General features: G+C 40.7%; 1 protein-coding gene across 9 annotated transcripts in view; it reads left to right on the top strand.

Moving 5' to 3' along the window:
* The window catches only part of CPEB1 (cytoplasmic polyadenylation element binding protein 1), a 74892-nt gene that overhangs the window by 60190 nt on the left and 2420 nt on the right, over positions 1–12282 (top strand). For 5 of the 9 annotated variants that reach the window (XM_072627801.1, XM_072627786.1, XM_072627837.1 and 2 more), the window contains exons 5-11: positions 538–787; positions 3163–3276; positions 3521–3625; positions 4566–4702; positions 8377–8575; positions 9621–9715; positions 10407–10487. In XM_072627801.1, the coding sequence (XP_072483902.1) occupies positions 538–787; positions 3163–3276; positions 3521–3625; positions 4566–4702; positions 8377–8575; positions 9621–9715; positions 10407–10487 (981 nt within the window). The remainder of the gene's footprint in view (positions 1–537; positions 788–3162; positions 3277–3520; positions 3626–4565; positions 4703–8376; positions 8576–9620; positions 9716–10406; positions 10488–12282) is intronic. The other 4 variants (XM_072627812.1, XM_072627795.1, XM_072627826.1 and 1 more) reach the window with 1 other exon arrangement.

The raw sequence follows: 12282 nt of genomic DNA, 5'->3' as shown, positions 1-12282 counted from the left end.
ACACAGATAGAGGCTCAGATTTGTCCTGCTGGGATGGTGAAGCCCAATTTGGTTTTTGCTCAGAGAGGTTACTGGAGTTTACTTAAACTTTATTATGACTCTTTACTTAAAGCTCAAGGTGACTGACTTACTTTTATGGTCTGTCACCTGTTGTTTAAGCAAATACTAATGAGAGTTGGTTAATATAGGCTTAATCCAGTTTTTAGGGCAGCTAGGTGATACAGTGGATGTAATGCCAGGCCTGGAGTCAGAATAAGTTCAAATCTGCCCTCAGACATTTGTTAGTATGATATGGGCAGTTCACTTAACCCTGATTGCCTTAGTTTCCTCCTCTGTAAATTGAGCTGGAGAAGGAAATGGTGAACCACTGCAGTCTCTTTGCTAAGAAAACTCCAAAGAGTGGGATACAACTGAAATGACTGAACAACAACAAAACAAGTAGAAGTATGGACTAGGGAATTCGCTTTCCAAATATAAAAAAATTCATTCTTTGCCTCCTTGAAACCCTATTTCATATGCATTTTTTTCCTTTTGCAGTCCAGCCTTCGCATCTCCCCTCCTTTGCCCTTTCTGCCCCTTGGGGCTGGTCCCAGAGACCCTTTAAAGATGGGAGTTGGGTCCTGGCTAGACCAAGACCAGGCTGCTCTAGCTGCAGTAACCCCCTCTCCTACTAGCGCATCAAAGCGATGGCCTGGATCATCCTTGTGGCCTTCTTGGGACTTGTTAGAAGCTCCAGAAGATCCTTTTAGTATTGAGAGGGAAGCCAGACTCCATAGACAAGCTGCAGGTAAGGGTTGGGCCTGTTTAATTTTATTTTCATTTCTCCTCAAGTCTGACACAGTGTGCAATAAATGCTTATTTAATTGAATGGGACTATAACTGAGCCCTGCTGGTAAACAGAGGAATGTTATATATAGAGAGAACAAACTGTCTAATTCCAGGAGAGAGACCCACTGAATATGCTTACAAATCATCTGGAAGGAGGATTACACAGTGAAATTACAGTTTGCTGACTGACTCTTTCTTTTTCAGGGTAGCGGAGGGCCATACAGATATGGATGAACTACAGGATGATGCCTCAGGGGTGTGTGGGAAGCATAGTAATAGATGAGACTCTGTGCAGTCTCGGACAAGGCAGGGATAAAGACTTCTGAGGCTTTTTCAATGTTAACATCCTGTTAGTACATGTTTGAAGACCATATATACATATGTGTGTATGTGTGTATAGCTGCATATCTACATCTCTGCGTACACACATATGGATGATGGAGTTTGAGCTTGGTTGTGTCTGAGAGATACTGTTCCCTGAAGATATTTGCCCATTGTGCTGCTGTAGCTATCAAAACTAACGTTGCTGTGCATCGAGGAGATTACTGGAAACAAAACAGAAAACATTCTATTTCCTCTAGGCCAAATCATAATTAATAGAATATAAACTGATTGAGGCCAGGAACTGTTTCTTTGGCTTTGTATCCCCCATGTTTATAAAAAAGAATTAAGCAATTAGTAGAGACTAGTTCTGTACTTCAAGGACATAGGAGTCTATTGGTCCTTATGGCCTACGTTTCTGTCTCTGAGAGAAAATACCAAGGTATATAATATGAATACCCTAAAGTCAAACTTGATGTCATACAGTCCTTTTGTTTCTTTTTTTAAAATTTTGTTTTAGATTTAAAGGACAGAACACAAATACAGAATAGAGAAAAGAAATAAAAACATATCATAAACAGATATTGGCACTTGCAAGAAAGGAGAAAAAGCATGTCATGTGCATAGCAGAATATGAGAGGTTTCAAAATAATGTAACAGTAAATTTTCATTTCAAGAAAGCATGTATGATAAATAATGCATGTGTTGAGAATTGTCCATCTTTGCTTCCCTGTGAGAGTTTTCTCTTGTTTCTTAATAATCTATTTTAGCCTTCTGCCACCTATTAACTTATCAAAGTCATTCTTGATGATTTTGGCCCGTATCATGTCTTTGGGGAATGAGTTTCTAAGCTAAACCTGCTGTATAAAGACAAGCTTACTTGTATTTTCCCTCAATTTGAGTTTCAATCTTTATCACTCCTTCAGATAATGCATTTTAAAATTTCTCTTAACCTCTTTTCTCTGCCAAAAGCCTGAACTCCCAGCCCACTCTCACACAATCACCTTGTTGTAAAATGTTGAGATGTAGTGTCCATAACTTCTTCATTCCCGTGCTGGTTGTTCAGACATTAGTCATATCCTCTTTTAGTCTCTACTTCTGGTGTTAATTTTTAGCTTTTCTTCTTTGGAATTTTTCTAGCATAGCTATGTCTCTTATAGGACTACATATACCTTTTACAGAATGATTTTTACACCGTCTAAAACCTAGTTTAAATTACTCTTCTCCAAAGATGACGGACCAAATGTGCTGCTACAGCCATAAAAGTTTGACATCCAAGAAACATGTTAGCAACCAAACAGAAGACAACATTTTGCCTGTGTTTAAAAGAAAAAATTTGTGTAGTAGATAGATGAATGCCCAGAGAAAAATTGCTAAAATGATCGAAGGAATGGGGCAGCTTCTATTTTAGAATAGATTTTCAAAGATGAAAATTATTTTGTGCAAGAAAACTCAGAAAAGAAAATGAAAACTGGGCACAGTGTTCTGGTTCTGCTCACTTCACTTTATCAATTTGTTTCAGTTTTTTTCTGAAATCATTCGGCCTGTCATTTCTTATAGCACAATAATATTCCATTATAATCATATAGCACAACTTGTTCAGCCATTCTCCAATTGATGGATATCCCCTCAATTTCCAATTTTTTAAGCTAATAGTATTATAAACAAAAGAACATTACAGTGACATTACATAAGAGCATATCAGCTGCTTTTGAAGGTGATTGAAGAGAATTTTTGTCTGACATTTCTTTCTCCAGTCTTATTTATGTTGTTCATTTGTATCTCTTGTAGCGTTGATCAAAAACCACCTGTCAAATCTAATGCCAAATGAATTAGGTAGAGTAAATAAATCCTTAACTAGCTATAATATTTGAATGGGCCAGAACTCCTCTAAAGTCCCCCCACAAAGGCACAGTTAGTCACCTTTGTGGCCATTTACTTTTATTAGGAAGCACTATTGCAAGATGCCAATTTTAGTTGACCCTGTGACATCTCACTTTTCATCTTTTGCAGCTGTGAATGAAGCCACTTGCACCTGGAGTGGTCAGCTTCCTCCTCGGAACTACAAGAGCCCTGTCTATTCCTGTAAGGTGTTTCTAGGAGGAGTCCCTTGGGACATCACGGAAGGTGAGTGAGTCCCAGCAGTTTGATCATGAGATATGTAGTGTTAGCATTTGTACTGCGTGGGGCTTGAGAATAAGGGAGCAGGAACAGTCTCATGAGGGGCCCACCACCTAGTCTGGCGTGTAGTTTCTAAGAGCATCCTTTGTGGGGCAGAGGTAGCTAGTCTCTCAGACTCAAGAAGAGACATTTTTCTCTAAAGCATTTGCTTCTCTCTGCCTCTATACAGTTGTTTACTGTTTCTCTGCAGCTGGATTGATTAACACCTTCCGTGTATTTGGCTCTTTGAGTGTGGAGTGGCCTGGTAAGGATGGCAAACACCCCCGCTGCCCTCCCAAAGGTAATATGCCTAAAGGTAATAAAGACATGGTAGGACCACTTTTTTTTTTCCTCCCTGGTATGTGACCACACTGAGGGATGCTGGGATGTCACAGCTGCATGCTGGTAACTTGGTGAGAGCACTCCAGGGTGCACACTACCTAGCTGTCACCTCCTCTGGATCCAGCACATGCTTTACTCTCCGTTTTCATTTGAACTCTGAATTGCTGTGCCTTATGCTAACTTTAAAACACAGCAATTGTAATGATCGCTTACTTGTATGAACTTAAAGTGAAACTCAGCATATTGGAGCTTTTCCTACTTCGAAATGAGCTTTTACAGATGTGCTTCTTTGGTTGTTTTACTCCATTTCAAGTTAGCTCTCTTCAGAGGCTGGCCTGCTTCTGAGCTCCTCCTGGAGTTGTCAGATTAAGGAGCCCTGGGGTTCTATTCCTGAATTGTCTGAAGTTCCATCCCTGTAGAAATTAGGTGTCAATTCCACCTCATTCACCTTCACTAAAGAAAGCCAATGAAGGAGCATTTTATGATTTTTATTAGGATGTTAATGAGTATCTTTGGAACCAGGTTAAATCTACTTTAGTCTTACCCCATACTGCTGGCTTTGCTTTGATTTAGATATGGCCATCTTTTCTGACTGGTTACAGCACTTCATTTTCTAATAGTCACTTTTCCAAGTTGCCAGTTCTTTCATTTGTAAATATATTGGTGGCACAATTACTATAGCTCTTTCTCTGATCCAAGCATTGTGGACATTTGGCATAGAAGTAGCTTTTATATTCAAGAAAAGATCTTCTAGATATAGCAGTAGTTGTGTCTTAAACAGAAATAATTCCCTTCCAAGTGAGTCTATGCAAAAAAAAAAAAATCCAGCCTGCGTTTCAGGTCATGTGGTCAAGAATACAATCATAAGGATGTGCTAACTTGGTCTCCTCCTTGCCCCTTCCCTCATTAAACAGGGTATGTGTACCTGGTGTTTGAGCTGGAAAAATCTGTGCGGGCCCTGCTCCAAGCCTGTTCCCAAGATCCACTGAGTCCAGATGGCCTGAGCGAGTATTACTTCAAGATGTCCAGTCGCAGGATGCGTTGTAAGGAGGTTAGTTCATTCTTTCTAGCTTAATTCCCTTCTGACATCTAGGGCTGAAAGTTATGGCATTGTGCTTTCTGCACATAAAAGCCACTATCTAAATGAGGCTGATTCAGTTTGCTTAGGAGCTTGCTGAGGGTGAGTAGAACCTTTATTCCCTGTCACACACACAGGCATGCATGTGCATACACGGAGACAACACAAACGCATGCATACACACCCCCTATGAATTTACCTTGGTGTTGGGAGGGAACCTTTTTGGCTACCGAGTGTGAAAAATGTGAAGTCTTATGCATTTGCCTCATTTTCCTGAAGTTAGTACAGAGAATACTGAACCTCAGGTCAGAAGGATTAGCATTTTTGAGTCCCTGCTCTTCCACTTAGCCACGTTCTAGGAAACTAGGACAAGACCCATGGCCTCAGTGACCACCTTCTTAAAAAATGAGGAGGTTGAAGTGTGGTCATTATGGTTCATTTCTAGCTCTAATATTCTAAGGTAACCATGGATAGAGATTCTGCTATTTACTCTATTTAACCATATCCAGTGCTTTTTTTGTCCATATTATTCATAGTCAGCATTTCTGGCCCAAACTTTTAATCCTTCAGCTGAAACAGTTAATTTAGTGTTTCTCCACAAACTCATACTTAAGAAGTTTATACTTAGTCCTCCCTACTTTGGCTTTCTGCTGTGGCCTTTGAACTCTTACTGTTATGTGTAGTGTTGATTTTAGATTTGAAATCTCATCTTGGCTTTGACTTAAGGCTTGCCTCTTTGAACTTCATTTTCCTAACCTATAAAATGAAGGGGTTGGACTAGAAGAGTTTTAGAATACCATGTAACTCAAAGTCTATTACCCTATGATACTTTATTATTGACCTTTTTTGTAACTGCTTTTCCCTCAGTAGCCATCTGGCCATTATCTTGTTGTTAGAGTGGATTTTCAGTGCTTATTAGTGTGGGCTCCTCTCTATTCTCTAGATTGCAGTGGTTTAAATGTTTAGCTTTCTTAATCTTGATGGAGGTCTGTGGTGCAGAAGAGTTCCATACTTCCCTCTTGTTTCCTTTTATCATGTGCTTTCCCCTTGAATTTGCAGTTGTTTTTTTTCCTTACTAATTTTGGGACTTGTTTTTACTTATAACAAATTCTGTCTTTAACATTATGGTATCTGACTTAGCTTTGATGTGCTGAAACTATGCTCTCAAAGATGAGTAGTGACCACCTAAATTTCTGACCTAATAGCCTTTTCTCATGCTTAATTTTTGACTTTTCCTATGGCATTTTGACAGTGACTCATTTACTTTTTGAGACTTATTCCTCCATTGATTTGTGGAGTATGTATTCTCATGGTTCTCTTTTGACTATTCCTTCTTAGTTTAATCCTTCACTGGCTCTTTTTCCTTTCCCCAGGTGCATTTCTTGATTCTAAAACTTGTCTTATTTTTAATCTCCTATGTTTGATGACATCTAAATCTGCACCTTCAGTTCTGTCATCACTTGAAAAATATTTTTAGTTACCTTTTAGAACATCACAATTTTGTGCTACTGGTCTTAAACTCACTTTGTACAAAACTATAAATTTATCTTTAGCTATTCACTCAGATAGCTCTCCTTTCTCTCCTAACAAAGCCATAACTCACTTTTCATACTTTGCCATTTCTGTCACTACCCTCTTCAGGCTTAACATGTCTTAACCATTTATGGTTCCTCCTTCACCCACTGGACTCAGTCACTAAAATCTTGATTGTGCCTTCCCAGTGTCTTATATCTGCTCCTTCCATGCTAGTCTCATTCTGACACCTTAACATGACCTCATCCCAAATAGAAACAACTGTGTTGTCCTTTGAGTTTGTTTCCCAGCCATAGGTTTCTTTCCCCAACTTTTCATTGTGCATGTAGTTGCCAGACTGACCTTGCTTTCTCATTTCCAAGCATTCTCTCTTTCTATGCTCTGTCCATCCCATTTATCTGTGTTTTTGATCAGTCCTCAATATTAAACTTTATGTGCTACTCCTATCTCCACATATTTCGATCCTATCCAGCCTTTTGAGACCTGGTTTGAAATTGTTGACAATGATTCTCATACTGATTTTTACTTTCCCAATGTTTATGTCAACCCATTGAGAAAAATACCCTGCCCATCACTCACAATTCACTGTTTTATCTTACCATCATGTACTTGCCAACAAATGCTGTTTTTATTCCTTGTCAGACTAAATCTTGCTGAGGGCTTGAACTTGATTACCTTTTATACCCAGTGCTATAAATTTGCAGTAAGGTGAAATTTATATCTCATCTTAGTTGACCAGATGCTTCTTAAAGGCAGAGATCATTTTGTTTTTGTCTTTGTATTCCTAGCATTATTTATAGGAGGCAGCATGACATAATCGATAGTGCTAGATTGATTTAATCTAAGGTAGGATTCATCTTTCAAATATGAGTGAGTGATTTAACTGTTAAGTGCTTCTGGAACTTAGATTATCAGAGATGAGTTTCTATCTGCATTAATGGAAGGGATTGTCACCCTGGGAGTTCCCTCACTGAAGAAATCACAGACCCTTTTTGGATTACCCTTTAAGTGTTCACATGTTCCAGCACTGAACAGGATGCCTGGCATGTGGTCTGTTTTAAAAAAAAAATTGTGCTAGAGGCAGGTAGGTGGCACAGTGAAAAGAGCACTGTCCCTGAAGTCAGGAGGACCTGAGTTCAAAAGTGGACTCAGACACTTGACACTTACTATCTGTGTGACCTTGAACAAGTTGCTTAACCCCAATTGCTTTGCTTTCCCCCCTGCAAAAACAAAAAAAATTGCTTCTTGTGTGTTTGGGGAAAGATTAAAAAAAAATTCTATCTAAATCTCCTTTCACTAAGTTGAATTTACTCACGCTCAGTTCTCCAGAACCATGGTGTGGCATGGTTCCTGAGTGAGCCTCCCAGTGAAACTTTGTGGAAATACTGTGTAATGGGTGGAGGCACACCTTGATATGTCACTTGGCCATGTTCAGATTGTAGATTGAAAGGTGATGGATGACTGGGAAACAGAGGAAGGTGGTCAAAGCTGCTGCTTTTTCCCACAACTTCTATTGGCTTAATGAACTGCAGCCTAGGTTTGTTTAGGAAACCTGTCCGCCAAGTCATGAGAAGGTATCTGATGGAGATGTTTGTGAATTGTGTTTGGAAGCCTTCACTGTAATCTTCATATTGCTTAAGTCTTTGTTGCTTTATGGTTAGATGCCCCAAATTTCCTTATATTTGTCAAATTCTGTGACACTCAGTCGATTAAACATTTATCAAGTGTCTGGTGGCTCACTTGTATGCTGGGCACTGTATCAGTGCTGGAGAGACAAAGAAAAGGTAAGACATTCTCTGATCTCTTGAGGAGCTCCCAGTCTAATGGAGAAGACAGCATGCAGAGAACTATACAAGCAGGACAGATGGGAAGTGATCAACCATTCTGTGTCCTGAGCAGCATGAGAAGACCTCATCTTCTTCACTGTGATACTGGTTCACATAGTGCAGCCTCAACCTTTGACCAGGTGGTAGACATTGTAAGGAAATCAGCTCTAAAAGCTTCAGTCAGCTGAACATGTTGCTAATTCTTTGAGGAACCTTCTTTTCCCCCCATGAGTGGATCTCTCTGTGACCCCTTGTCTTGCTCATGAGCTGATTTCTGGATGGTTTCAGGTGCAGGTTATCCCCTGGGTCTTGGCTGATAGCAACTTTGTTCGGAGCCCATCACAAAGACTGGATCCTAGCAGAACTGTCTTTGTTGGAGCGCTGCATGGGATGCTCAACGCAGAGGCCCTGGCTGCAATTGTAAATGATCTGTTTGGAGGAGTAGTGTATGCTGGTATTGACACGGATAAGCACAAGTATCCTATTGGTGAGTGCCCCCTTCTCAACAGGAATATGTGATAACTGAAGTTAGAAGTGGGGCTGTGTGGCAACCCTCAGTTTTTCCTTAGGAATCTTTGGGGGAAACCTTTTGGTTAGCAGACTCTAACCTATGTCTGTGACTCCTCCGTGGGAGGGAATGACTTCTGGCCTTTTCCAACAAGGAAGGAAAAGTTATTTTTGTGAATGCCAGTTTGGCAGCTCCTCTAAGAGAAATCATTCTATTTCCTTCCTTTACTTCACTGGGTATGGTGAGTCATGTGCTATACCACCATTTCTCTTCCCCCCAACTCACTCAAGTTGTTTGTGAACCTAAAAAGACAACCACTCTGTACCTTGTTGCCAGCTGTAGTGGATGAGCCTGGTATCAACTGGAGTTCAACTAAATCAGAAATAGGAAGGCATAGGAGGGAAAATTTGGGGGGCAGCTGAGAATTTTATAAAATTTTTTGCTGTCCTTCCCAACCTAGAGTTCTTAATAGAATTTTGTTGTTCCCCGTTTCTCCAGCAGTTGGACTAAGCAGTGACTGTTGATTGTGTTGATGGGGGTCTAAGTGTGGGGAGCCGGAGGTTGGGTTGCTGCTTTCCCTCAAACAATATGCGCACTCTAACAGGTTAATTTGTCTTCTCTTCATGTTCCTGGAGTCAATACGAAGCTAGAAACAAACACTGTGTGCTAACTGGTAATATACCGTGGATTCTGAATCTAAGACTTAAGAGTATTAAGTAGGAGGTGAAAAACATTGGGCATTGTGGATCTGTCTCAGAGTGGAGCTCTTGAGAGATTTTCTGCTTTGTCTTCTACTGATAGAGCAGTTCTGTTGATAGTGATTGAAGTCTTCCCTTAGTCCACTCTCTCGTTCTTTTGTTCTTTTTGTATGGGCTGTTTATGGCATCAAATTGCATCTAAGGAAATTTGTCTTCCCTTTCTCCATCCTAGCATAGTATCTCCCCTCTTGTCCTGGACTAGAATTTGCATTCATGTAGAGTATATTATTCACCCCTGGTGTGAACCATGTTCATGTGATTCTCAGGGTCAGGTCGAGTGACTTTTAACAATCAGCGCAGTTATCTGAAGGCTGTCAGTGCTGCTTTTGTGGAAATCAAAACTACCAAGTTCACCAAGAAGGTGAGTAGAATGGGTAGTTTCTTGTTGGAGCTGGCTCAGTGTCCCTCTTGTGGCATCTTGAAATTACCCTGTGATGAATTACCCCATGGTGTAGCAGACCCAGCTAATTCAACTAAAGAGGCCTGAATCTGTCTGCATCACAGCTGTAGTTGGAGGCAGTGTCATGGGTGTGAGATACCCCAATGGGTTATGTAGTTATGAAAGATAAAGACAAGATTTCTGGAGGTCCGCTTCTATTGAACATAGACATCATGACTTGACCTAGAGCCTAGAGAAGATTAAATAAAATCCACCAAGTATAAAAGTGAGTAGAGTAGCCTTGGTGATCTCAACATAACATCCAAATTTTGATCCCCTATTTCTTCCTACCTAGTTAGCAAATTTATGCATTACGGATTTTGTGCAAAGCACTCAGCTGTCCCCACTGGGCAGTATGTGAGAAGATCTAAAACCGTGCTGGAAAGGTTATCCACCCACTTCCTGAAGGCAGTCCACGTAGCTTTTCTGGGGACAGTAGGAAACTATGTGTTGCAGTGATCATTTGCCTCATTTTCAAGGAGCCCTGTCAGAACTCTGCCTGCTGATGGTCATACATCCTTTTCATCCTTCACTGCAGAATAATCTACCCTCCCTCCTGTTGTTGACCATGGGTGCTCAGGACACAGCTCATCTGTAACTTGCTTTTGTACAGGTTCAGATTGACCCCTACCTAGAAGACTCTCTGTGTCACATCTGCAGTGCTCAGCCAGGTCCGTTCTTCTGTCGAGATCAGGTCAGTCTTCTTGTCCTACCCTGTTGTCCTTTCTTAAATTCTCTAGAGCAGAGGTGTCATGCTCAGATGGCCTGCAGGACTCCTACTGTGGCAGAAACAGGTTAAAATAGAATCAGGAGATATTTAACAAATTAAGTAAAAATACGATTGATTACAGATAACTCCAGTGACTCCAAATTTTCTCTATTCTAATGGAGACAATGTGTAAATAATTAGGTTACATACAAGCTACATATAGAGTAGAGGGAAGGACCTGGGAAGGCCTCTTGCAGAATATGATTTTTGAGATGAATTTTAAAGAAAGCCAGAGTATCCAAAAGGCAGAGGTTATAGTAACTGAGAGCTTTTCAGGCACAGATGAGCCACTGCCAAGCACAGAGATTGGAGAGAAGAGGGAGTGTTGTGTGCAAGGAACAAGTGGACTACTCTAGCTGGACTATGGAGGGCAGTAATAGAGAAGACTGGAAAAGAGGAAAGGACCAGACTGAAGAGTTTTAAATACCCAACAGGGGTTTGCAATTGATTTTAGAGGGTCCACTGGACTTGAAGCAGAAGTTAAGATGGTCAGGCTTAATACTTTAGGAAAGTTACTTTGGCAGTTACATGGACAGATTGGAATGAAAAGAGACTTCAGAAAGTTAGTGTAAAAATCAGGAAGAGATAAGGGTTTGAACTGGGTTTTGTCTGTGTGAGTGGAGAAAAAGGAGCCATATGCGAGAGATGCTGTGAAAGTACAAATGACGGGTTTTGGTCATTTGAATGAGTAGAGTGACAGTAAGCAGTCAGGATCATGCTGTCAAGGTTGTGAATGTAGATGACTTGAAAGTTTCTCAACAGTAATGGGGGAAGGCTTTGGGAGAAAAGACCATGTTTTGTTTTAGACATGTTCAGTTTGAGATACCTGCAGGAATTCATTTTTGAAATGTCCAGTAGCAAGTTAATGACTTGAGAATTGGAGATCAGGAGGAGAGAGGTAGAGCTGAATATAAAGATCTGGGAATCATTTGCATAGAGAAAATTGAACCCTTGGGAAGCTGATAAGATCACCAAGTGAGAAAGTCAACAGAAAAAGCAGACTCAGGAGAAGATCCTGAGTAGGATCTTCTTTGATGAAGGTCCAGCCCAGAAGACTGAGACTAAGAATTTCTACATAGTAGTGTCATGAAAACCCAAGGAGTAGAGTGGATCCTGGAGGGGAAAGGTAGTCAGTGGTGTTGAATGATGCAGAAGTCAAGAAGGAGGAGCAATGAGAAAAGGCCGTTAGATTTGATGAGTGAAAAATCATTGGTAATTTGAAGAGAGTTGTTTAAGTTGAGTGAGTTGGGGAGTCCTATTGAGGAGAGGAGCCCAGGCTCTCAGTGCAGTCAGCTTTTTCTGGGAGGTTAGCTTAGAAACAGAGAAAGGATACAAAAGAGTCACCTGAGAGCAAATGGTAAAGTTACAATAGAGAGTTTAAGGATGGAGGAGACCCAGTGAGGTGGTGGGTAGTAAGCCAACGGAAGGAGCTTGAAGGAGCCAGAAAATTGCTGCTGGTAACACCCTGGGGGCAGGACTAGACTGCTGTAAGGTGGTGGTACTTAGAGGGAAGTTGGCCCTGACAGGAAGGGGAAACCTCTTCCTCTGAGATCAGAGTGAAAGAAAAGATGTCAAGTTCCCAAGTCTTTGGTCAGATAGTACTGTGATTTTTTTAAAATTAAAGTAGGATTTGGGACAAATGGTTATTCAGGAGCAGAAGACTTTGAATGCTCCTTAAAGTAGCTTTTGGAACCTCTTATTGGTTTCCTAACTGGGGTCC

The sequence above is a fragment of the Notamacropus eugenii genome, chromosome 1 (assembly GCF_028372415.1).
Source record: "Notamacropus eugenii isolate mMacEug1 chromosome 1, mMacEug1.pri_v2, whole genome shotgun sequence".
Lineage (NCBI taxonomy): Eukaryota > Metazoa > Chordata > Mammalia > Diprotodontia > Macropodidae > Notamacropus > Notamacropus eugenii.
The sequence above is the reverse complement of the archived record's forward strand: the minus strand, read 5'-3'. Positions and strand labels throughout refer to the sequence as shown.